The sequence below is a fragment of the Takifugu rubripes genome, chromosome 16, assembly GCF_901000725.2.
Source record: "Takifugu rubripes chromosome 16, fTakRub1.2, whole genome shotgun sequence".
Lineage (NCBI taxonomy): Eukaryota > Metazoa > Chordata > Actinopteri > Tetraodontiformes > Tetraodontidae > Takifugu > Takifugu rubripes.
The window spans coordinates 5,251,086-5,278,949 of NC_042300.1; the positions used below are offsets into that span (position 1 = coordinate 5,251,086).

Sequence of the window (27,864 nt, forward strand, 5' to 3'; positions counted from 1 at the left end):
CGCCGCCTTTACGCATTTAGGGTATCGCGCCGCGTAAAAGCGGAACGAACTTAAATTCCCCCATCCCACTAAACAGAGGCAAGCGTACCGCGCGAGCTCTCTCTCTCACACACCCTCATTCAAAGGCGCGCGCGCGCGCACGCACGCACGCACGCACGCACACACACACACACACACACATACACACACACACACATACACTGTGGTCCTCTCTTTCATCTCTTTGCTCGCCTCTGTAGGAAACTATAGGAAACATCGGACCTCTGCTTGTTGGGCGAGAAGGAGGAGGTGTCTTGTCTGCCCGCCCTCCTGCTCGCTCTCTCGCTCCCCCTCTCTCTCTCAATCAATGAGGCTACTGCCACCACAGCCAAGAGTTGCCGTTTCGAGCACTGATGCCAAAACGCACAGGAGGAGTCAGTGCCAAAGGGTCATTTTAGCGCACCACTGCTGACTGGAAGGACTGTAGGGAATCCTCGCATCCGCCTGACCCTAGATAATATAATCATACCATTAAGATTGAGGAAAAGCGGCTAAAGAGCCAAAAGAGCCGTCATCAGTTGCCTCGGTCGCTTCAGGTGGGCTGTCCAGGATTGTTTTTGGTTTTTTAACTGCAAAGGTCAAAGCAAAAATTACCTGCCTGCGCACACAGCGATAGTAGCCGACTGTTTCCTTAAAAATACACTTTGGCTTCCTCAATCCAGGTGTTACTTCCTCTGAAGACGCTGCGGGACATTTGTGGACAAACTGGTCTTCCATCCTTGTTGCGCTCCTGTCCGGCTCTTCGCCTTTCCGAGCGACAAAGTCAAAGTCGCGACAGAAGAAGAGTGTGACATAGCAGCAGGGGATTAGGAGAGGCTAAAGTTACGCACCTGCGATCCAAGGAGGACCGACATCACGGTCCAAGCCGAATCCAAGTGCCGTTCACCGGGCGATGCCAGAGTAAATGCCGGGGCAATGTCCCGCCGCAAGCAGGTGAACCCGCAGCACTTATCATTGACTCACAGGGAGACGATACCAGGTGAGTTGAAGTCCAGCCACGATACACTTGATTTGGTTTGTTATTATTTCCAGAATGAAAACATTGTGTTTTCAGACTCGCGTGATTGCGAGTGTAAGAAAATGTTGAAACAAGGAAGCATTTCACCGACAAAAACCCTGTTTTGTGGAAACACGTTTAACGATGTGGTCACACTTGGTGCACCCAGGAGGGGAAAGACTGCGATTTTAATACGACTTCAGTCTGTATTTAAGTTAGTGTCAGGGCATTTTTATGTAGAGTAACAAAATTATTTTTTAAAATCTCAACATCTGTCACTAACTGTTTTACTGCTTTATGTGACTTTACTACGAGAGATGATTATTTTAACAGCACAAAGACTGCAAGTACGCACGCACGAATGTTGCGCATCCGTGTGGGTTATCAAACACATGATCACAACACATTATTGCCTGTTTTTTTTTTTTTTACTTTTTGCATAATGCAAAGAGTGAAAGCGAGCACACCTTTGTGTACTTATGTAACATTTGAGCTGGATCGTAAATACGGATGATTTGGTGACATTTAACCTGGTTATCATGTAAATTTATTATTTTTGATGCAGTTGTTTTATTTCCTTCTCTTGTTTCCCACACACAACCACATGTTTCAAAATTATTTTAACAATATTTACAGGCCTATGAAGAGATTTACAAGATTTACAAAAAATATTCCAAAATTTACTTTCGCAATGTCACACACATTAAACACACTCTCTCATACACATGCAGACACACACACTCACGCACGCACGCACAGACGCACGCACGCACACACACACACACACACACACACACACACACACACACACACAGCAACTCGGACTTTATACACGATGTATTCAAAAAGAAAAGGGTCATAACTTTGCTGAAACTTTATAAAGCTGCGACCAAAAATTGCAGAGCGGGTCGCGCAGATTAAAGCTGAAGCAAGAATTCCCCTATTTTTGTGGGTATAAGATTAAAAAGTCGCATAATCCAATTTCGAATCAATTATGTCAATCTAACCTTCATCTCCCAGCGCTCTGCCTTGCCCAAATCCAATTTCACAGAGGCCTAATCTGGGTAATTCATTGCAGAAGTTCATGATGTAATCTTTGGCCAATCTGTTTTGTGTTGAAAAGGGTTAGGCGCATTTCGTCCCACCCGACACATTCAGCATTTAGACTAATCATTCATCGCATTCTCCCTCCCTCTCTCTCCCTCTCCCTCTCTCTCCCTCTCTCTGCATCCCTTTCTCTCCTTTGTCACTTTGAAATAATTAACAGCAACTTTAAACATAAAAGGGAGACTGGGACTGCGAGTGTTTGCAATAAACAACATGTTGGTTTCCCAACTGACAGACTGTGGCGCATCCTCAGCAGTTTTTCAGGCAGATGACAAATATTGATCCAATTTGGATATTGATCTGACGATTTATCGGTTCTGCTTTCTGTCTGTTCGTTTAGGTGCAGACTGAGGTGAGCCACAAAGTTTTTTGACAGTGAAAAATAAACGGAGGGCAGTACAGTTTGATCCCCAGGCGTGCGCGTGCGAGTTACCTGCGTGAAAAGATCAAATCAGCTTCAATTATTTTCATATCGTCATTTGTCTTTAGGCCAAAGGTAGGAAATTGGACAAACTTTTAAGTAACTATTTACCTATAGTCTTTCTGGCCGTGGGTTTATTTGGTTCATTTACACAATTCCGCTTGGCACCTGAAGTGCGGTCAGCTCATTCGGTGAAAGGAGTCAAGAGTGCAGATATTTGGATAAATGGACTTACAATCGGTTGACACTCAGCCTGAGACCTTTTAATTTCCTTGTCCTGGGCTGAAAGCTGCATTGAAATGTCTCAGGGGTGTGTCTGTTCTAGCCCGAAGCGTTATAATCGCTCGTTTTTGGAGATCATTTTCATTTCACGCTCATCTTTGCGCGGACTCGGCCACAAGTGTCGAGCGGCAACTTCCATTTGAAGCATTTGCAGACACTCAAAGCAGGTTTACATGATGCGCTCAGACTGCTACAGCACTGGAGTGAAAAAGCAAGGCCACCTGAGCCTCGTTCTACCTGTTCGTTCACATGACACCGAGTGGCCTGAAGCGCTGACATTGACCGGAGAGACTCAGCTGCGCGATTAACGCAGAACCTGACCTGCGCATATTTTGTTTGTTCCTCGCTTTGAGGTCAAATTCAGCGCCACAGCTGGCATTTGAGCCCATGACAGAAACAAAAGAGCCATTGTTTACATGTAATTGCCCCCCCTGCCCCCCCTGTGAGAACAATGTGCAAGTGCGCAAGTGCGTAAGTGCGTCTAGACGCAATTGCTTGTACAGCAGCAAACATGCCGTATATCTTAATAATAATGATTCATCTTTAGCAGTGGACTTCATTTAGAGTGTAGAGGCCACATGGCGCTGTGGGCTGTTTCATTAAGATGGGTGGGTCTGAAAAGGACCAGGATCACACCTCAGGCTTGAGGATCTGAGGAGAGCTGTGGGGAGCTATAATTTGATTGAGTCAACATAGTCCGTAATGAGAGCTTTGCATATGTACAGTCTGTGAGTGTTTCAGAGTTTGGTGGGAAAAGTCGACGAGATGTTAACAGCATTTCTCCAGGTATCTCAGGAGATGAACAACGATACCAACGATCCCTGGCTCTCCCAACCACATGATGATTGCTCGGTAAAAATAAACTCCTGCCTCGTGCTCTACAACCACGGCCTTATAGGTCAAACTGGAAAATCTGCATATTTCTGCTAATACGTTAAGAGGCCGTATTCTAAATGTATCCTCACCAAGTCAGGCCAAAGTCACAGAGGAGCAGGGACATTCACACCGGCACGAAAAATACATGTCAGCTTTAAAAACACATGCAACCACATGAAGATACATATGATCTTGCATAAAGAAGAAGAAACTGTTCCAGGTTGAATATGACCTTTAGTTTACAGTTCTTCCTTTGTGTTAATAAGGAAAACATCCCCTCTGGGCACTGCTCTTTTTTGTGTAATGATCCAGCTTAGAGACACATCCAGGACAAAGAAACCTGCCATGCTGACATCCGTGTAATTTTCTCACACCTTAATGTGAACGAGCTGGCATTTAACATTTAGCCTGCCTTTTTATAAAGCCGGCCTTATTTTCAGTCTATCATACTTTCGGTTTCTGTATTCATGCATGGAGACAAATGATAACCGTTTCCTTCCAGAATGGGAATGCTACTTGTGAAACACTTAATGTTTTTGTCTTATTGGCACCATATGGCTGTCAAATGCTGAGGGGAGAAACCCACCGAACACACTGCAATGCCACAGTAAATACGCACTCACACACACACACACACACACACGCACCCACACACACACACACAAACACTGTGGTAAGGGGATGATACTCTCACAGGAGATGGCTGGCTCCTGATTTAGTGCGAGGCCTTGCAGTTTATTCTCTCATCTACGTTCTATATTTCAGCATTACCAAACACATTTAATCAATTTTGCTACGCCATAAAGACCCTTTATTATTGTATCTCTTAAAAGTGTTTTGGGGATTTGATTTACATCTCCGCATGACATGCCTCACAGCTTCAAGCCATTTATAGCAATTTGGTAACAAGTCACAGTCAGCTGCAGAGCTGTATTTTGCTCACTTTGAGACTAGATAATCTAAGATTTATGATAAATAAATGAGACTGCTGCAGATTAAATGGTGATAAGATAATGAAACACACAGGCCTGGCCTTACACAACACACACTGTTGCAGCTCTGCTTGGCAGCCGCAGCCGGGAGAAACGGATAGGCTAAGCGAGGCCGCTTGTTGTTTGAATTTTTGATTGCAACCATCTGCAACGTTGCTGGTGTCATTTATTTTCAATGACAGCGTGAATCCTACCCGACTTTCCCTGTGGGGTTTATGTGTGTGTGAGCGTGAGCGTGTATGTGTGTTTTTAGCTCGGCATGGGGAAAACAAAGGAACGGAGACAGGTCTGAACCCATACAGTGTGGTTGAGTGTCATGTGTGTGCCCCTGGCCTTTTTCTGCCTTCACCACTGGATCAGCATGTGCAGCTGGTATTAAAATGTTGTGTAAGGTCGGTACTCCGGCGTTAACGGAAAAACAGTTTCACCGCTTCTGTTAAACGTCATCTCAGTTGAGTCCCAATGAAATCTGCGCTGTTAAATTAACAACAATCTTTCAAATCCAGAAAAACACTTTTTTTTTGCATGGCTTATCAGATTTTCTTCACCTTCAAGTTTGGCGGCAGCGGGGGGGAAAAATCCAATTTTTTTTAAGAACACGACAATTAGAGAAGCAATTTTCAAATGGCTGTGAGAGGATTTGACAGGACATTCTGTTTTCGTGATTTAAAAACCTTAGAGGTGTTATGAAATGTACTCTATTGTTTGGGGAAAATAGCGCTAAACTGCGTAGAGAACTTCAAGACAAACATTATTAACAACTAACAAAATAAACCTTTTGGCTGGGTATTCCGATATATTTCCCCTCCTCTTGACACAAATGGAAATATTGGTGAAAGAGGCCCATTGTCTTCAGCTATGTCTTCCATCTGGTATATATTGTTCAGTGGCAGCATACAGCAGCAGCAGCAGCAGCAGCAGCAGCAGCAGCAGCAGCAGCAGCAGCAGCAGCAGCAGAGTTACTGACTGAATCTCTCCTCCTCAAACTGGTAGGGGGTGCTCTAAGGCTGCCTGACTTAACTCCCACTAGATGAGGCAGAGCAGCAGCACCGTCACAGGATGAACACCGCTGCCGAGGTCGGTCTCTGGGTGTCAGCGGAGCAAGAGAGGGAGGCCAAGAATGAGGAACAGAGTATGTTTGCTATCATGTTAGACAGCCGGGATTCGCTCCTATCATCACGCCTTCTCAGCTGGCATGTTTGACAGTGCGTGCGCGGCGCTGCTCTTGCCTATCAAGCATGTTACCTCCACACAGGAGTTTATACAGAGGAATTAGACACTGTCTGTCATGATTCCACTGTTCTTCTTCTGTGTGTTTCACATTTCATTTCTCATCCACTTTTTTTTCCTTCTTTGTTTGTTTTACCAGCAAGCATTCCTCCGTGTGTGTGTGTGTGCGTGTGTTTGTGTCCATGTGTGAGCATGGGCGCGATTAATAATAATTAAGATTTTTAAATTGTTAAAGTGTGCTCACCAATGCCTATTAATACCCCTGACACACACACACACACACACACACACACACACACACACACACACACACACACACACACACACACACACACACACACACAGCCCCAGGCTTTGTTAGTCAAGCATAGGTTAACAAACAGGCCCTGCTAAACAGACAGAAAAAAGGCCCAGGTGTCTTTCATATGTCTGACACCTGTCTTGTCCTCAGAGTAAAAAATGAGGGCACACCTTTTTGTTAGCAAAGATCTGTGGTATTGTCCTACTTATACGCAACGTACATTATGCATCTGTGCATGCGCTCTTGTGCATGAGCTCTCTGAAACGTTGCTCCATGTGAATTATGGCTACAAGCTGTGAACTGAAGGTAAATATGTGTTTGTGTTCCTTCTTTGCCGCCAAAGATTATGAGATGGAAATTATTTGGCTGGCGTCCAGGAACCCATCTCCATTCAGAGAATAGATATTTGGCATCGGATCATCACTCCAGGGTGAAGTGAGTGGACTGGAACATGTGTGTGTGTGTGTGTGGGTGGTGTGAAGGGGGAGGAGTGATTTATAGTTGCAAAGAAATATTTCAACTTAAAAAAAATTGTCAGCCTGGAACCCTGAACTGAGCTTAACGGTTGAAACTGGGAATTTAGACGAGCGCCGCCTCCCCTGACAGTTTGTGATTTGTGATAAGAGAGTTTAGATAGCTCTGCATATCAAGACTCAGGCACACGATAGCGGCACAAACCGTCTTTGTCTGATTTTTGCAATTATTAGGGTGTTACATTCGGAGAGAAGCGAGGAGAGACAGAGAAGTGAGGAAAAAGGGAGGGGTGCGGAAACTAGGGGAACAGCCGAGACGGGCAGACGTTGCTATGCTCCTCTTCTAGGCATCGGCGCTCCTCCCTGGGTATTCGCTCAGTCACACATGCCCAGAATCTCTGGAGCTTCAGGTTTCCTCTAGGGTATTTTAGAACAGAACTTTATACTGGTAGATTGGGTAGTGTTTAAAAAAAAGGAGGTTGTCCATGAGGGATTTGTGTTAAACTGTGGGACTCGGTTTACGCCATAAGGGGCGAGGAGGGTGTGTGTGCTTAATGGTTATTAATGACCGTGTCATATCTGTGAAGAATGAGATTTACTCTCTTAACAGGACCCCAGGTTTAGCTTTATAGATTTTCTGTCTGTGGAGGATACAGCACTCACCTGTGTACTGCTCCAACCCCCCCCCCACACACACACACACACAAACACTGACTCACACTCAGACATCTTACTATGTTCGACCGCTCGTACATTTTTCTTTTCCCTGCCTTTTTTTTATCACAAACACAAACACGAGCACACGTACGCACCACGCTGGTGGCTGTGGCCTCCGCTTTGCTACGCTTTGTTCTGCACAAGCTGGGGCTCCCATGTGGTGATGCAGACGTCTAGATATGACAGTTTCTTGCAACGAAGGCCCTCACCGGAAAACCCAGCCTGCACTGTGAAAAGAATAGCTTCCTGGCCACACACACACACACACACACACACGCACACACACCCACACACACACACATACACAGGCAGACGCCCGTGCTACATCAAGGAGAGATATACTTTTACATACACATGTTTTGGGTACCACCTACGCAGATTTATCAGTGATAAGATGTGCAGGTGTTTGTTCAGGAGAAGCGTCAGTCTATGGCTGTTTGTTGATCATTAAAGTGACATTGAGAATATAGTTATTGCCATGTGTTGAATTAAACTATGGATTCTATCAGGTAATGTTAAAAATATTTTATTTTATGGAAAGGCTTATCTGTGACTTAAGAAAAAATGCCTTCTCTCTTCTTTTTTCCCCACTGCAGAATCTAACCATGATTCAGGGGTCAGATCCCTGTCTCCAGAGCCATCGACCCTCAGCCCTCGGAGGGCAGGACCCTCGGAGCACGATCTGCTGACTTGCGGCCAGTGCCAGACCAATTTCCCTCTTGGCGATATCCTGATTTTCATCGAGCACAAGCGACGCCTATGCAGGGGTCCTGGGAACAGGCTGGGGTCCTTCTCCAAACCTGGCGAGACTGGTGGAATCATGGGCCTCAGCGTCGCTCCCAGGGCCAGGTCACTTGAACTGGGGAGAGGGTCCATCCCCGTAGAGGTGGGAGTCCAGGTGACCCCTGGGGGAGAGGAGGACGTGGAGAGGAGACTGACGCCTGCCAGGGGGATCTGCCCAAAACAGGAGAAAGGAGGTACGGAAAGAAAAATACCCTGTGTTTGAAAAAGAACATAGCGATGTAGCTCGAAGATATCTTAAGCACAAAGGTATGAAAATCCGGCACATCCACACGCCAACACACAAACCCCTCACCTGTCCAAGACTGATAGCTCTCTTTAAAGAATCCCAACTGCTTGTTATTTTGACAGTGGCCTTCAGGAGGGATTAATGTAGTCTGGGATGATTTCATTAGAGTAAGTGAGCGCTGCACCGTACGTCTATTTTCCCCTGTAAAAACTAAAACATCACTCGCAAACACACACACACATTTTCACACGCAGAAATAAATCACAAAGACACACACACACACACACCGACAAGCATACACTGGCAAGCCTGAAGGACAACCCTCAGTTGAAACCAGTTGAGAATGGCGGAGAAGAAGGTGACAGGGGTGCCGCCCTGCGTGTGCACGTACGCGCGTGTCAGTTTTATTTATTTATTTATTTACGGCTCGTTCGGCGGCGCATTTGTGAAGAAATCCCACAGCACGCGGAGAAAAAGGGAGGTTAAAGAAGCTGATTAAAATTCATTTGCATGCACGGTGAGGAGAAGGGGATTAATAAAGCAAGCAAGGCCGCTCATCTGGCTAAGGGTGGGTTCTGGCGGTGGGTTTGGGGCTGGGGCTGGGGCTGGGGGTGGGGGTGAGGGTGGGGGCGGGGGCCTGTAGAATTTCAGACTTTCAGCGCTGCAGGGAAACCAGTTCAAAGTTATCAGAGGAGAGACAGTCCCCATCACACCCGAGAGCTGGAATGGCTATCCAGGATTACACAGACTCCAGTAAGAATAAGACTAGAATTGGGAGATGGCGCAAGAATTACTTGTAATAATGTTAAGCTGGTGATCAGAGTATCTGAAACAGGAAAGGATATCTGCATTTGCCTCAAGATTTACTTTTTTTATTCAAAATAATAAAGAAAAGTTCTTTTAAAAAAATGGGGGCCGTGCCCGTTATCAACGTGGTTATACTGGTTCATAATATATTTACACAAGGCACGGTTGTCGAGGAGAATTGGCATGAATACAGATTATATGTACATTGCATGGAGATGGGCATGTTTGCAGAAGATATTTTCAGCTATTTATTTTATTCAATTTCTTTCAAACCTGGAGTTCTTTGTGATCGTGTGAAATGGATGTGATGCTATCAAATTATACATTTTTTAATTTGATCATCGCTACAGAACTCAGGACTTTTGAATGGAGGAAGAAAAAGTAATAAAAAATATTAGGACACATAGTTCAAGGTGTCACGGATAATAAAACATGTTAACTGCGTAAAAGCTTCCTCTCCCCAGCAAAAGAGAATGATAGTTTATTGTGTCATTTTTTTAAAAGGGTTGTGACAGCTCATCAGTGTCATGTGACTTCTGCTAATTGTCTATTTTTAAAATTTTACTTTTGAAATTTTAATAAGCGTTTAACTCCTCAGAAAACACAAAGTCATTTAGAAGGCACTGCAGTCAAATGGCTCGCTGGATTTTTGCACAGCATTTTGGTAACTGGTCAGAGCAAAAACATTCAAGTAGTCAGGGAGAGACGGTTAGTTAGAGTGTCTCTCTCTCGCTCTCTCTCTCTCTCACACACACACACACACACACACACACACACACACACACACACACACACACACACACACACTCACACACACAGTCTTATCACTAAGAGAAGACGACATGAAAGCACTCCAAGTTGCAAATGAAAGAGAGGAGAGCTTTGTTCAACACATTAGATTGCCACTCAAGGCAGTCTCAAGTTTTCAACCAAATTAGATTACATTATTAGCTCTAATTAAGTCCAATGCGTTAGCTGCACACACACGTAAGTGAGTGAGGGTGAGAGAGAGACACTGAAAGCGAGAGTTATCGTTGCACTTGCGCGCTTATAACGATGTCGCTGATACACTTGCAGCACAGGTGACTTAAAAAACTATCTCAACAGCCACCTGAGTGTACTGTAAGTAGCAACATGTACACGTACATAAAGTGCCCTAGCGTGCATGACATACTTCTTTTGTGCACACAGCTCTTAACCCTTTCCTCTCCACTTCATATGGTGATGTTTTATAACATCCTGTCTGGCCTCTTTGTCAGACCAACTGCTTAAACTGCAAACATGCTGCAAGGCTAGCAGATTCAAGCCCAAAAGGTGCAAGCACACACACACATGCACGTGCACACATGTGCTGAACCCTCATGGATGAAAAATGGCCCTTTCCGTGCCCTATTTTATTTCCCCGTGACTTTTTCTTGCTGATGCATGCAGCTCTACGTGAGTATGTGGCGCGATGTTAATACACGAGTGTGAATCTGGAGGTGTGCTTGTGCGTGTGCGCGCACGGATGTGTGAGGAGTGATGTGTGTCACCAGGCAAAGTGAGAGGTTGTCACTAGGGGAGTATTACCATGGCAAATCGACCCTGGCCCTGCTTTGAACCCCCTCACAGGACGGCTTGCTGGGGCCCCCTTGGAGCACTTAGAGACATCCAGTACATAAGGGCGCAGTCACATAATGACAACCTGTCTGTCTGTCTGTCTGTCTGTCTGTCTGTCTGTCTGTCTGTCTGTCTGTCTGTCTGTCTGTCTGTCTGTCTGTCTCACAATCCTTGTGTAAGATTCACACTCTAAATATTTCACATAAGAAACAACTGCTTTTTAGCTTCCGTTTCTGGCTGCAGCGCTACGATGGGCCCGAACATGCGGCATTGATTCACCATTTTTTTTAATTTTTGCAGAGGAGAAACTTCTCAAGATCTCCAAAAGGAAGGAAGTGGCACGCAGTTTCAAGATCAACAAAATTAAACGAGACTCTTGCCACTGAACTGTCACACCTACATGTGCAGCATTTCTGTGCAGGTGCTAAAATCGGTTTCTGCTCTGCTCAGCCTCCAAAAGCTCCCGTCCTTTTATAAATCGGAAACGATGGCTTCTGCTCGGAAATCTGAGCCACAATTACGAACTTTATCAAACCCAATAATGACCTCTGGGACCACGTAGAAAAAATGTACAGTACGTGACTCTTTTTTCAGCGCTGTCTGTAAATAACTGTCACATCCCAGACTGCCACATAGATGAGGAAGTGCCTTTCACCTTCCTTCTCATCTTCCCTCTCTCTGTTTCTCCCTCAATCTTGCACTTTTTTCCTTTTTTTTGCCCCACCACCCAATGCTCCTTTAATCACCTGGCTTGCTCTCATTTCCATATTAAATAGGCTTTAATCATGAAAAGCAATCAGCCTTTTGCATATTCATACCTTCCCCTGTACGCCGGCTTCCCTGTCTCGCTCCAGTGCCAAGCAGCCAGTAATCAGTAGGCAGGCAGCGTAATGCCATAGCCTCGGCCCATCGCATGAAAATACACACACACACACGCACACACACACACACACACACACACACACACACACACACACACACACTGCATGAGTTAGAAATAACTTCACATGCTACTTACACATTATCTCTACTCCAATGGAGAGAGGGAGAGGGAGAAGGGTAAGAGATAAAGAAAGAAAGATGGTAAGACTGATCCCTGATTTGAGCTGCGAATATTTGTACAGAGGCTCAAGGAAAAGTCGATTTGCATAATGACTTTGTAGTTTTGCATTAATCACATTTGCATATGAAAATGCGTTAATTACTCCTGATGATTTTTTTAAAAAAAAACTTGCTTCATTTGATGTCCAAGCTCGGGGGTTGTGATTAGGGGTTATATGGTGGCAGTCGTGTGTGCACACATGCGCGTGTATGCGTGCGTGTGCGCCAGTGTTTATGGTTCTGCGTTTCTCTGTTGTGTTTATGTGCTCTGACACGAGTGTTTTGAATGCATGCCAGGGAATCCATCTTCTTGTGTCTGCTGTTAGGCATGTGCGTCTCATTTGTGCGCGCGTGTGTTGGAGAGTTTGTCTTTCATGGTTTCCGCTAGTGGCAAATGTTTCATTTTTATTATTATTATTTTTTTAACTACAGGGAAAAAAATGGCACTCTTAAAAAAAAACACATTTGCAAAATATCCCGATGACATCATACATCAAACAATGTGTTTCATATGGATTATTTGAAAGTCTTTCCCTTAAAAAAAACATTCAAATGATTTGCATAATCTAGGATAAATTCTGCTTTTGAAATATGTTATGACTTAAATACAATAATACAGCTGACAGTCGGTATTGAATAATTCATTTTTCACTCATTGTTTGCAGGCAGATTTTTTTTGTGGTTTTGACACTCCTCAGACCAAGAAAGGAAATATTTAATTGCAGGATTTATACAGTGATCTTATGAAAAAAGCAGAAAAATCTCACTCACTAATCATTTCCATTAGCATTAATGAATTCTCTATTAATTCTCTGCATGCGTACGTTAGGGTTCAAACACATCTGTGTGTGTGTGAGTACAATTACAGTATACATGTTCCTACCTGTGTATGGGCCTCTAGAGTTGTTGGCTCATAACATTGAGCTTCAGACAGGACCACCCCAGGGGCCGTCTGATTCTGCTTGTGTATGTCTGTCTGCTGCATCCAGCAGGGTCACCCGGTTCTAAAAGGGCTGCTGAAATGGGACAGTTTCACACACCTCATACGCACAAGTGCATACACACCTTTCAGGAAAAGGTAAACATTAATGCAGAACAACACAACATCTATTTGTAAGACACAGACAAAAACTACACACTTGTACACACAAAACACGTGTGCATGCAGGAATGCATACAATGGCTCCCAACTCGCATCTCCCACCAAACACAGCCGTGCGCACGCACGCACACACACACACACACACACACACACACACACACACACACACACACACACACACACACACACACACATCTTAAAGGCTCCCACATGAAGGCATCAAACGCTGCAGCCAGCTTTATAGCACTCATATGGCAGCAGATTTGATATTTTCCTACCACAGCGGGGGAATAAAACTCGCCACTAATTTGGACTGCGAGCGCCACCGCTAACTTTCAGCATGTGCCGACTGACTGTGTCTTCCAGATGTGTGGACTCTTTGCTCCTTAACAGCCTTACTTAAGAAGCATTAGAAACCTCACACCCTGTTCCTGCTAGCATGGAGTGATGATGCCGTTTTGGTATTGAACACAAAGCACGAGGCTTTTGTGTGTGCGCGACCGCCCCGCACAGTATGAGCATGGTGGGTTTGCTGCAAGGAACCATAAGCTGTCTCGTGTCAGTACAAATCTATGCATAAATTACATCAAAATTGCTATAATGTAGGCCATTTGACAGCTCAGTTGCATTTATGCAAACTGACTTTTGATAACAGGTGTACTTTCATTGGTGCGGAGTAATTCTAGGAGAAAGAACATACAGTAATTACAGTACAGTTATGTAAGCTACAGCGCGTACATTTTAACAAATGCAGTCCATAAATGAGGACCTGCTCAGAAGACGGCTCCTCTATTTTTCTCTGAACCCTTTAAAAAAAAGTTTTGGGTTTGGAAGAAGAACATGCCCTGAAAACCCTCATAAGCCTGTGGGTGTTGAGCTATGATGTCTAGCAAAAATTAGTGTATAATGTGTCCTTTTCACAAGCAAATGGTGGAGATGCTCTGACCGAAGCACTTCACTTACACTTTTCTAATGGAAAGTACAGCAACATTTGCCATTGGGGGAAAAAGGCCACCATTAGTATTTGTGAGAGCAAAAAAGTGTGCTTGTTAGCCAGTCAGGCAGGAGTAATCCTACTTGCTCCTTTGTTGTTGTTCCTTTCCTCTTATCTTATTAGCGTCTGTCTCTGATTGGGTGGGTTTGTGTGAGAGGAAAATGAGGAGACAGCAGTTATGGCCGTATTTTCCTTTTACAAGCTTCTTCACCGCGAGAGATATTGAAAGCCTTTCATGCTACACTTACGAGTCCCCTTATTTCACCCACTTATTTGTCTCAAGCAATTACTAAGAGAGAGAGGGAGAAAAGTGGACACGGTCGATGATGAACGTGAGCTGCCTCCATGTCCGTTTATCACTTAAATGTAAAGCAGTTGTGTGTAAAGGGCAGTGTGTTCTATGTAAGGAGCAATGGCCATATTGATGTAATGCTGAAACATAATATAGTATTCTGTCATGCTTGTCTACAACTATAAAGTAAAAACATGGGTGTTAATTTTATTTACAGGCCTTATTACATATACATAGATATATTTAATCTGAATAAGCATCATCTGGGGCAATAGCAATAGCAATTGTGATTCTTGTTGAAATGCTATTTCAGTTTGAATTTCAGCTATTGCATTCTTCACTGCAATACTGTCTTGATGAGTGGAGGCTCAAATATCAGAGAAGCACCTCAAAATGTTGACAAAATCAAGACTGCGTCCAGGAGCCTTTCACAAAAGATTTTGTGTCGTCGGACCTTTGTGTTCGTGGCAATATTATTCCCTTTTTAAACAAACTGGAATTGCGCTTTTCACTTTAACTCCTAAAAGTTCCAACTAAAAGAAGAAAGAGGGAACATCTGCTCTGCTTCTCGGGTTGGGTCATGACAGTGGGCTTGCTCTGTCATGTCCAAAGATGGTATTGTAGACAGGGGAGTTAACCGCTTAAGGTTAAGGGACTCTGATCTCCCGTACACTGGCGTAATTCATACTTTTTCCAGAAAGACCTCTTTTTCTGTGTCTGTCTTCCCCAGAGGAGAGCATAGCAGAGCCAAAATGAAATAAAGCCTGAGATGTTATCAGGGTGATTGGTGCCAACGGAGCTTGTCTGGGCCTGTGGTCTGGTGGGGCAGAGCTGGCCCGTACCAGCATTTATATGAGAATGTGTGTGTGTGTGTGTGTGTGTGTGTGTCCTACAGGCACTGGATAGATGAAAGCTTTCTTTAACCATAAGCTATGCAGGAGCCATGCCAGGAGCAGGAAATGTATCAGCGTGATAACAGGCAGAAAGAAGTGAGAAAGAGAAGGAAAGAAACGACCGAGGGAGAGCGACCGGCAGGGAGAGGGCGAGAGAGGGAGACAGAGGAAGACAGAGGGAGAGGCCACTTGGAAGCCACAGGGGGAGGCCTGAGGCCAAGGACAGCCCTGTTTCATACATACACACAAATGTCATTTCTTAAATATGTGCTGGGTGTGTATGCTGAGAGATGAACCTATGTTCTCCTTTGAGTTTGTACATTTATGGGTGTGTGTCTCATGGGAAGCTTGATACAGGAGACAGTTTGACATACCTGAGTGTGAAGGCTGCAGGACCTATGAGATGGGCGGAGAGAACAGAATTCACCTGGAGACATAAACGTTCAGCAAATAATGTCGCACCGCCAACCATCGTCAAGGCACGGCAGGACTTTACAGACGTGTGTGTTTGTGTGCGCGTGTGTATGCGCTTGTGTGTGTGCGCGCATGCATGTGTGTGTGAGAGAGAAATAGATAACTAACGCGATAGATTAGAAAGACTAAAAAGAAGTGGTGTCGCTTTTGTGCTTCCATTTTAATTATCAGGGTCTATTTAGCAGGGTTTATTTATTGTTAGTAAAAGAGCAAATTAATTTTTATCTGAATCTTTCTAAATGTTCTAAGATATTTTGAAGATTTAATAATTAGCCCTGCCAGCGGTCTTAGCCTTTGAAATAAAACTGAAATAGATTTTAGATTTTTTTTTTTTTTACATAAATACACAGTTGAACCGTCTGTGAAATTAACGCTCCTGACTTTGTTAGAAGGAGAGCGCGACCCTTTTAAATGCTACAAATCACAAGAGCAGCCGATGTCACGGAAGAGCGTTTCCACCTTGTTTCTGCAGTCCACTGATGACAGGTCCCCAAACGAACGCAGGCTCTTAGAATTAACGTGAGTGAAAATAGCAAACCTAATAAAAAGAAGCATACTGTCAACTGTAATACCTAATAGAACAACATTCTAGTGACTTAAAAAAAAAAAATTACTCCCAAATAATTCCATGACAACACAATTTTATCTGTAAATTAAGAAGAGGAAACGGGATATTAAGGACAAATAATTGCTTTCTATTTTTAATCAACAGCTGGGTGCAGTTTCTAGTAGCTCGTGAAGATTTATGTCCCTTGTATATCCTGTATGTAGATAAAATGCAAGCAGTTGGTTTTCTCTAACTGAACCTAAAGTCTGTGGTCAGGGGAAAACTGCTCGCTGCCTCCGTCAAAGATAACAAAAATACACTCGACAGCACCTCTAACAGTCACTAATTAACACATTATGTTAATTCGGGGTGAGTTGGAGAAGAAAAAGAAATATATAGCCACAGCTTTTCTGTTTTTTGAAAATCTGTTTTCTTTCAAGAATCTTATTATCAAAGCTAAGTAACAGTATTAGTAACTTAGATCATAAATGTTTTCCAGTCAGCGAGATGGACTCTACGCCATGTCTGAAACATGCACGGGGCAAGTTTTATAGCGGCCTGATTGGGTTGGAAAGGCCTGTGTGTGCTTCATTCAAGGCAGCGGTGGTATTTTCCTGTGGGCGGCTAGTTAAGTGGGACTGCCTGCTTGGCTCCAGTGGGTAAAATCCAGCTGGGGACCATTACTACCACTGAAAGCATATAGCACCCTGTCACAGGATGGTAGCCCTGGCATACAAACACTGAGCATACGCATGCAAACACATGTGTAGAGCACAAGCAGGGTACCCCTTTTATATTCCCCGAGTCTGTGAAAGAACACACAGACACACACACACTCACACTCACTGTGTGTGGAGGTTGAAGCAATCTTTCAGCTGCTTATGACAGGCAGAAGAGATCACTGTATGTATCTATGTTTAATTTAATTCTGTTTTGTTTAGATGACCATTCAAGGGGAAAAAAGCACAACACAATACATTTCCACGCGCTGTTTGTATAGAATGATTGATCCGATGAAAAATTTAATAAACCCACAAAACAGAATTCGGGTGTCACTCACATGTCAAAGTCAATTTCCTACTCACTGCCAGTGAATAGGAAATTAACTTTCTGGACAAAGTGAGAGTCCCCAAGGGGTACGACTGGAGCTCATTTGGATGTAAAACCTCAAACAAACAATGTGTGAGTGCACAAATTCGGTCTTCATTTTTTTGTCAGAGCAGCTTGAGTGTTTTTGTCTTTGATACCTTCGACCATCCATCCACGTTTTTAATGTTTTCTTCTTTTTGGTTGTACCAGCAGGGAACTTTTCTTTGTATTTGTTTGCAACAATAGATGTTTTATCCCTTAATTCAGCATGCCTGCAGCCCAACATTTCTACCTAGATGACGCCATTGATTTGATAGATTGATTTTTCTTTTCATTGTACAGTGATGTGTGCTTTTCCCGCTGCTACGTGGTGGTGAAAGCTTGATTAGAGTTGTTATAATTTTGCTTAAAAGGACACGCAGGTTTCAAATAAGTGCAGTTTAATTGTTTTTCTTTTTCCAATATTTTCTGCAATGTCCCCCCAATCTTTCCTTTTTTTGCTCTAACATCTTCTCTCTACCACAGGCATGACTGAGCGTCATCCGTTTGTCAGTGTCACATGATATACAGCAGACCCCACAAGTGTGCACATATCCCCCCACCCCCCCAAAACATAGAGGCACTGGGACCAGTTAGAGGCTGATGGTGATGAGTCAGGCCTTAAGAAATGCCACAGAGAGCTTAGCTAATGCACTTTATGGAGCTCCCTTTTTCTTTTCATTCTCACCCCCACTCCTTTATTTGTTTCACATTGCTCCCTCCTTTGCTTTGGTCCAAGGAGCGGAGCCAAAAGTCGTAGCTCTTCTCTGACAGAGAGGTCTTTCCAGTTATTTTTCACATCCTGTCCCCTGCGCCCTCGCTGGGCCAGCTCTCCTCATGGCAGTAACGTGCTCCCTCGGTCGAACTATACACGTGGGCCTCTTTCACTCGCTGTTGTACAGCTGGTCTTGTTCGGTGAGTGTGCATGTGTGCGTGTCTGTGATCAAGTTGTTGGAGATACCCGATCCCTTTTATTGTTCATTTGACCCGCATCCCTGGAGACATGAGGGTCAGGGTGGAGTGCCCAGATAGCACATACAGGTGCTTAGCGTATGTATGAGGTTGAAGGAAGACAAGGGAGAGGGGAATGTAAAAGATAAATATTATCAGGAAACAGTAGATGCCAGCAGCAACTGTAGTGCATCTATAACTGTTACTATATATTGGGTAAAAAAAAAGACTCATAAGGGTGTCCAATTTTAATAAGAAGTCTTAAGAAAGCACTGTTTCTTTAAATACTCTGTACTGTCAAGCATTTTAGCTGGACAAACACACATACACACATAGACACACATGCACACATTTATTGTTAGCAGACCAAAGCTGGTTTGAGTTAGTGTGGAGCCGGTTACATTGTTTGAGTGCCTTACCCCCTGCTTGCTACTGCCACCGCAGTCTCTTATCTTCACGTCGTTCCTCAATTTATCTCTTTTTTCTACCAAAATCTGAATGACAGTCAGCTTCTGCTCACCAGCGTCGTATAACATAGATGTCGGGGGTCCCTTGTGAAACACACCCACAGTCATAGAAGCTTGGTCTCCTGATTAGCTGCCTGCATGACAAACGAGCCATCAGAGCAGGAGGGAACAGAGCTGAAGGAAGAGGAGGGGGTGCAGGAGCGGACGGATGGGAGATGTAAGGTGGTAGAGAGAAGCAGAGGTGTAAGGGGTGTGGTTGGGAGGGCTAGCATGCGAGGTGAGGAGGCTGGGACCCCTGGGGACCCCTAGATCACAGCCATGCTAATGAGGAGCTGCTTTGCCAGCAGCAGAGGTGTCAGCTAACCCCTGACAGGTGCACACATGCATACTCCCAGGGCTTGTTCCATGCGTGCATGTGTGTTTGTTTGTGTGAGACGGGTTGCAGGGGTAGGTTCTGTCCCACTGGCCTCGCCTGCGGGTGGCTTTGTTCAGTATGCAAATCTGTCACCGAGGCATTCTGTCACCTTTGATGGAATGCTAGAGGAGTCCGGTGAGCTTGAACCACAGAAGTGCCGCCGCACACACACATTTACACACGTCTACTGCGGAATATTTTGCGCATCCAATGTCACCCCCTTGTTAACAACCTGTTTTATGTTGTTTGTCTGCAGCAACGGAAACATTATTCCTTAAACCTCAAACTTCTTCCCCTGCATATTGAATGGTTTTCATTCCGTTAAAGCATCCCTGCCAAATTATCGCTGGGAACTTGTGGGCTGGCGTTGAAATACTGCTTATTTTCAATTATGATACTTTTCTTAAGCTTTGTGAGAGTTAATTTGGCATCAGTGAGCCTTCATTACCATCCACTCACTGTATGCTGTCAGCTGAGAAGCTCCAGTTTGCTCATCTCGTTGAAGGCTCAGCCTGTGGAATTCTTTTTTCTTTTATTTGGTTAGTCTTCTGTGGTCTTATTACAAGTCATTTGGATTAAAACATCTGATAAAAAGCCCAAAAATATATATGAAACGTAAATGCAGGAAGTATGTTCTTTGAAAACATAAATCAAACTCAGACTGGAGGGATCGCATATGTGGACTCCTAAATGAAACCCAAATGCACACATATATACCATACACTGGCATCTACATCGGCCCCTCCGAGCTCACACCCACTTTTCCTCACTGGCCATATGCAAACAGTCAATACTGTGGCTCCCCTTCATTCACTGGCATTTTGTTTGTACTTTTTAAGGCAAAATAATGGCTATAAAAGCCAATCTGGAAAGAATAAAATCTGATGTAAAGCTCAGATCTCAGTCCCTGAAGACTGGGTTAATTGGCTTGGTGGTTTAGTAAAAAAAAACAACCCAGGAGAGAAGGAGAGCATTATTACTGGCCCACCTCAGCTCCATGCATGTGCCAATGTTTTAATAACTTCCTCCAGGCCTCCTGGCCCTTAGCCCTTGTTTTGTTGCATAGGACAAAAAAAAAAACCTACCCTCCTAATCTGGTCTCAGATCTGTATTATGTTGCTGTCTCTCATGAGAATGTCTGCCGGTGTGGACTGGGCAGAGACACAGAAAAAAAAAATCAAGGATCCTCAGTTTTTAATGGAATGCCATTTACATCCTGACATTCGCAACTATAGCAAAGGTAACCCCACCGTCACTCCATTTAATTCAGCTCAGTCACATTCACACTGCACGTGGGCGTATGTCAGTGCATGCGTGTCCGTGTGCATATGGTATGCAGGAGCGAATCGGTCAATTAGATCCAGCGGTAGTGACTGCGTGGAAAAGAGAATGTTAACAGTTGTAACTGGTTGTTGACCTTGGCCATCAGCAGTGGAAAGGTCTCCACTAGCATGTCAAATGTATGACTGTAATTACTACAGACTGAAGCGTAACACGTGTAACATGATTCTTTTAACAAAAGCTTTCACTGACTGCAGTACCATCTATCTATCTGTCTATCTATCTATCTATCTATCCATCCATCCATCCATCGTTCGTCCGTCCGTCTGTCCGTGACAAAGGTACATGGTGTGATGATGAAAGAAAAATATGATGAAAATCCATCAGTCCGTTTGGGATATATGATAATTTATCGTGTACCTATATGATCAAAAAATGTACAAAATTGCTTTAAATCTTTAATAAAGTGTACAGAACTTAAAACCTGCTCAAGGAACAGAAGTCAACAAAAGGCAGCATTTATTCATTCGCACATCTTTTAGTATTGATTCTCGCTGGTTGATAAGATTATACGCCTCCCAAGTCTATACTGGTCTCAGGGGGCATGTAAATACCCTCTTTGTGCATGTTGCTGTCGATGTATGTATGTGTGTGCCCACAAGTGCGCCTGGCCCCTTACGGTCCCTCCACCTCTCTTCTTGCCCCCTCTCCTCCTCCTCTTCCTCTCCTCTCCCTCTCTTCTCCCCATCCAAGCTGTTAAGCTGTCCAGCTTTCTGTTGCCAAGCGGCCGTATGAAGCCCAGCCAAACTAAACACGGGCAGGCAGCCCGCCACTCACCACACACACATGTGAAAATATACAACAAATGCACAAACGTACATTCACATACGTGTCCATGCGCGCATGCACATATGCACGCGTTGACACACGCATTAGGAGCAGGAGTCAGGTCGCGTCCCACCCCACACAAACAGTGAGAGTGACAGCCACGCCAGATCCCCGCTAATGGCACAGAAAAACAGACAGAATCAGTAAATGAGCCCCTCATTAACTTTCTCTGACCCAGCGTCCCCTGAGGAAATCCAAACGAGTCACACGGCCAAATCAGCTTCCTGTACCAAACACTGATCCAACATCAGGTTTTGCTCATCTGCTCTGCGTGGTACAAACCTGAACGTGTGAGCTAACGGAGGTGTCTCCTAGGGAGAAAGGAGAAAAGGAAGGTGATAATAAAGCATGGCTGCGCATGGCTCTGGGTCCACATGTGTGTTTTGCATTCCATGACAATGGGTGGCTTTTAAGAACTCTTTTTTTGCGCACGAGACATTGGGCAAGAGTAACCTCTCCGTCTATGTTTCCCCCGTGGGCTCCAAGCAGAGACCACTGTACCAACTTGACTCCACTTGTGGTAGCTGCAGATGATAAAGTAGATGCAGATGTCTCTCAAGCAAACACAAGACTGTGGAAAAGCCTCTTCAGCATTAGCCTGGGTTGAATTAGATGGACCTCGAACCGAGCGTCTTTTATGATTCATAAGACGTCCGATGCAAACATGCTACAGTGACTGATAGATTCATTTGGCCTTATTAAGACCTGCCATTTAAGAGCCTAATTTGTCCGTGAGTGATGAACAGGTCTTTGTATGTGTGTATTTATGTGTTTGCGCGTTGGTGTTTGTTCACCTACCGCAAATCACTTTGCAGCACATGTTATTACTTCAGTGACTGAGACTTCTATTTAATGTGGATGCTGTGTTAAGACCAGAGGGGTCTTTACTATTTACACATCATCTCAGTCACCTCTCCTGTATTTTCCTTTTTGTGCCTCTCTTTCTCTAATGCCCCCCGTTCTCTTTTCCCCCACTGGTGTGCTCTTTTCCCCCGTTGCTCCCGTCTCTGTCTCCATATTGAAATGACAGAGTAGACGAGATGGATCTGTATATTAAAGCCTAGCTGACATTAAAATTAGCATAATGTGTTGTGGCCTGGGGGCATTACCTGCCATCTGTATTAGCCCGTAGACATGCACGCCCTCAAAAATTCATGCACTAAACAGAGACAAAGCCCAAGGAAGACCCTCATACAGGCATAACTGGATAGCTGTGATAATAACATAGATTATAATGAATGAAACATTAATATTATCAGCAACAAAGTGTGTGTTAAAAGAAAATTGAACATTGAAGCCTTGGCATTTTTGGATTTGCATTCCACACCTCTAATAACGCTGTTGTTTTTCTTTGTCTTTAGATAAAGATGAGCCGTCCAGCTACATCTGCACTACCTGTAAGCAGACCTTTAACAGCGCCTGGTTCCTGCTTCAACATGCCCAGAACATCCATGGCATACGTATCTACTTAGACAACCATCCAGGCAACTGCTCCCTCACTCCACGCATGGCTCTGCCTCCACCTCCATGTGCTGATGCACTCCCTAGGTCTCCTCTCCCTGCTTTCCTCGGTGACACCAATAACCCATTCCACCTCCTCCGCATGGCTGCACCCCTGCTCAGGGAACATCCCCATACCCCAGGGTATTTGGAGACCCGACTGCCTGCGACGCCACCTTTTGTCAGCCCTCCACCACCACCTAGACCTCCTCTGGAGCGGCTGGGCCCTGAAGAGATGGGGCTGCTGTCCCAGCACCCCAGTGCCTTTGAGAGGGTGATGCGGATGACCCCCATGGAGCCAAGTTCCATGGACTTCTCCCGACGTCTGAGGGAATTAGCAGGTAATACAACTAATAACGGTGGGCCCACACCACCTCTCTCGCCTAACCGTGTGCCACCCATGCACCGTCTGCTGAGTCCCACCCTATTCCAGCCTGGTGCCAAGCCCCCATCTTTTCTCAGCTATGCGGCACAGCCACCCACTCAAGGAGGACTTGGTTCTCCCACCCCTCCTGATGCCCAGGGACAGAGCCAGACCCCAGGGAAAGTAAAATCTTGTGAGTTTTGTGGCAAGATTTTCAAATTCCAGAGCAACCTCATTGTGCACAGGCGCAGTCACACAGGAGAGAGGCCATACAAGTGCCACCTGTGTGATCACGCCTGCTCTCAGGCGAGCAAGCTTAAGAGGCACATGAAGACGCATATGCACAATAAATCTGGGTCCATGAGTGGCTCACCAGAACAAGGAAATAGAGTAGATGCAGGAGAGGGTGAGGACAAGGGAAGAGATGGTGAGTCAAGAGGGATGGGGATGGACAATGAAGAAGAGGAGGAGGAGGAAGAAGAAGAAGAAGAGGAGGAAGAAGAAGAGGAGGAAGAATTGAGAAATGGGAGCCAGCCAGATTCCAACTTAAGCGAGGACTCACAGGAGTTCAATCAAAATAGAGACAATGGTCCACGACAGTCTCCCGAAGAGAAACGCATGAGTGGAGATAGAGTAAATGACAATGGATCGGTGGGCATCATGAACCCATACAACCATCTGGACAATCACCTGAAACTTAACCCCAACAAGCGAAGCCTGGAGAGACAACCCAACGGGAACGGTGGACAGAGGGACGAAGCAGAGCGACACGGGGAGCTTGAACGGGAGCAGGACAGAGTGCAAAACGAACAGCAAGACCACAGGCCTGTGATGAATGGCAGGATGAGTGTATCTGAAGCAGTCTCCTTTCCTGGGCTCTTCCAGCGTCTGCCCACCCCCATCACAACTCCAAGCCCCTCCAACAACAAGAGAATTAAGATAGAAAAGGAACAGATGGAACTTCCCCCAACCATACCCATTATCTCCCCTGAGAATGTCTACTCTCAGCTTCTTGCTGGCTATGCCGCTTCACGCCAATTCATCAGAGAACCCTTTCTGGGATTCACAGATTCTCGTCAGTCACCATTCGCCACCTCTTCTGAGCACTCATCCTCAGAGACGGGAAGCCTCCGCTTTTCCACCCCCCCTGGGGAAATGATGGAAGGCGGGAGTGCCTCGGGCCGCAGCGGAAGCAGCACCCCTCATCTCCTGCGCGGACCTGGACCCGGCAGGCCCCCCAGCTCTAAGGATAGGAGGAACGATACCTGCGAGTTCTGTGGCAAGGTGTTCAAGAACTGCAGCAACCTGACGGTGCACCGACGCAGTCACACGGGGGAAAGACCCTACAAGTGCGACCTGTGCAGCTACGCCTGCGCTCAGAGCTCCAAGCTGACACGCCACATGAAGACCCACGGGCAGTTCGGAAAGGAGGTGTACCGCTGCGACATCTGCCACATGCCCTTCAGCGTCTACAGCACGCTAGAGAAACACATGAAGAAATGGCATGGCGAACATTTGATGGCCAGCGAGGTCAAACTGGAGCAGGCGGACAGAGGTTAAGCCAGCAGCTACCAGTTCTACGGTCGACTTTGTACACAAGCAAACACTCGCACGCAACATTCACACACATACATATGCACACACAAAATCCTATAACCACTTCTTCAGCAATGCCTCTTGGCTGGATTACTTCTCTCTTAAAAAAAAAGAGACTTATTGATGTTCATCTTTTTCCTGTCACATAAACCTGCCACCTGAGAATACAAACAAAGGGAAACTTTAATGAGAACTTGTCTGGAATGCCCAACTTGGTGTTTCTTGGCATATTGTCTGAGGATTTTATCAGTTACGAATCCATGGAGCCTTTCTACTGTGCAATAATTTCTGTATTTATTGGATTTTTTGTAATGATATTTGGCATGTGCAGGTACATCTTTGTGGGATTTCATATGGAGTTAGTTTTGAAATGTGCTAAAAAAAAAATTTTTTTTAAGCGATAACTGGACAGAAGTCTCTCTTAATGCAATTTTTTTTTGTTTCTGTTTTACCTTTAAGGAAGCTTATTATCACGTGAGAGTAAAATTGTGTGAAGCAGTTAGATTTTAAAAATTAAAAAAAAAAGAAATAAATGATAAATAAATAGCTGTTTTCTATATTAATCGCAGCAGCGGACTACAATCCATTCCCTCACACAGGACTAAAGCACTGAATGTCAGCCTGACAATAAAACATAGAGAGGAAAAAAAAATCGAACATTTTCTTAAAAGCCTGATAAATTCTTTTTAATTTATTCACGATTTGTTCCTTTAAATATTGACAAGTAATTTAAAAAAAAGATTTGCATTTATGGTATTGCTGTCCTTCTGTCACACGTAAATTACAGTTGCACTTAAAGAAGATCCCCCTAACTGATGCTCAGAGCATTGACAGAACATTGACAGTGTAATTAAACCACTATATTTAATATCTTGAATAAGCAAGAAGGAAAACAGTCCTGTTAATACATTTTTACCTGTTAAGATAGTCATGACTGTACGTGAAAGATGACCTAAAACTAAACAATCAAAAGACCAGCTGCTTATGTCATCCTCACTTTATGCTATGTGTGCTATACCATTCATTATTGCTTTATTGAGACTCGATTACCTCACCCGACTCCCCCACGTGTGCAGACTCAAAGGTAATTTGTTAATCTGTAGCTGCTTCAACAGCTGTATCGGCTTGAAAATCATCCCCCGGTCTCCCGCTGGCGTTGGGTGTGGCTTCCCTCCCCGACACAGGTTGACTTCTCGTGTCCCCTTAAGAGCCACAAAATGGTTTCAAATAGAATTCATATAAATGCGTGCGCTAGTGTGTGTGTTGTAGTCTCTGCAGCGTGCTCTAAGCCTCACTCCGACGGTGTCGTTTCACAGTTCACTAGCTCAGATTCATGCATTAGAGCGGCTTTAAAGAAGGAAGCCTGTTCATTCGCCTCACAAAGTGATATGGGTTTAACTCCCAGTAACAGATTTTGAGACAGTGTGCATGTTCGTGACTTTTGGGGATTATGGTTTTTATTTTCTGCATCGTTCATCCTGAAATGAATCTGGTTTAAAAGAAAAAAAAATGGTTAAATGAGTTATGATAATTTTGCTTACAGCTACAACTGGGGACGGCCAGGGTGACCTTGAGTAGGGGCGATTCTTTTAGTAAAAAAGGAAGAAAGTTGGGGCTGCAAGGTGAAGTAATGTGAGAAAGGAGCAGGGCCTTGACCAGGGAGGGGAAGAGGCATTTGCTTAAAATTGAAAACATATGAAAAGTGTGTTTTTCTGCTACCCAAATGTGCACCAACTGGCCACATCATATAACGAGACCATCAGAGTGAGACAGGGCGAGCGTGACAGGCAGAGAGGCAAAAAGCCACATGAAAGGAGACTGAGACTACATCTCTCATTCTGGCGCTGCAATTCTCAACCATCAAAATTGTCTTCACTTGAAGGTTCGATTTCCTTTTGTGGCCTATTGTCACTTATTGTCTGCCCTACTTTTTTTAACGATAAAAAGTCGACCTAACGCAATTCTCCAGAAGCGACTCTCCATAAGTTATTTGCAAGAACATCAGTTCAGTCTATTTTCCATGAAAAGCTGCTTTCAGCTTGCTTACACGTGTTGTTGCACGAAGACAGAAATCCAGATACTGCTGTAAATGCACAGTATGTTTATCCCACAACAACTCTGCTCAGAGTTCAGACAATATGAGCGACGCTTTTCAGAAATGTACCACATTCAAACAAGGAATTCCAGCAGAGTTCGAAATTACACGTTCAGTCTTACAGTATGTTTACAGTGTTGAAGTATGCCATTAATGAAATACTCTGTGTAAGTGTTTAAATGATAATAAAGTATTGTTTTCTCCAATGTTCGTTCAGATGTTTTTGAATGCCATAGCAGTTTTGTATGATTATCCTGGTGGAGGGATTTTATCTTCATGTTTCTGTACGATTACTTGTTCACTGTATGGGAAGTAAATTTCTTTCTTTTTTTGAAATATAATATTACAGAACCATGAAAAAAAAATATTTTTTTGTAACAGAAGTGGTGCCATTATTGACTTTAGGTCTCTTTGTCCATTAATTTTTATTGTTTTCTTTTTTTCATCACTATTATTAGTTTCCTCTTGTTGGTTTGGTGAAGCTATCCATTGTGGATGTAAAACAAAAGTTTTTTGTTTTTTTTTAAAAGATCCTAAAGGAAGAACCTTCGGCAGGGGAGCACAATGCTATTGTGCAGGAATGCTTTTCCACATCAGCTTTGTGAAACATTCATGAACATTTTTATTTCATCATGGTTGGTTGAAGGTCTTGTGATGGCACTTGCAACTGTAATTTTAGATACATTTTCATATTTCACTTTTCACAAGTTTCACTTACACTCTTTGTATAAAGGTTTTCTCGGTCTTTCTTTGGGGGGGGAGGAGTGCATCATTGTGGAAAAAAAAGTGATTTCAGAACAGTACACATCTGCTGTTTTGAAGATATATGTATTTTTGTAATGTGTTGAAAAATCAATACAAGAAAGCCAACACTTCAATAAATGTTGCAATTGCTCTAAGACTAA

The 27,864-nt window shown here is 44.2% G+C and overlaps 1 protein-coding gene across 1 annotated transcript; it reads left to right on the forward strand.

Moving 5' to 3' along the window:
• The first annotated feature begins 222 nt into the window (after window positions 1-222).
• bcl11bb (BCL11 transcription factor B b) lies at window positions 223-27,864 on the forward strand. Its single transcript, XM_011611898.2, has 4 exons — window positions 223-575; window positions 702-1,018; window positions 8,032-8,412; window positions 22,766-27,864. Exons 2-4 carry the CDS (start codon window positions 955-957, stop codon window positions 24,826-24,828), a joined length of 2,508 nt encoding a protein of 835 aa, XP_011610200.1. The 5' UTR covers window positions 223-575; window positions 702-954; the 3' UTR covers window positions 24,829-27,864.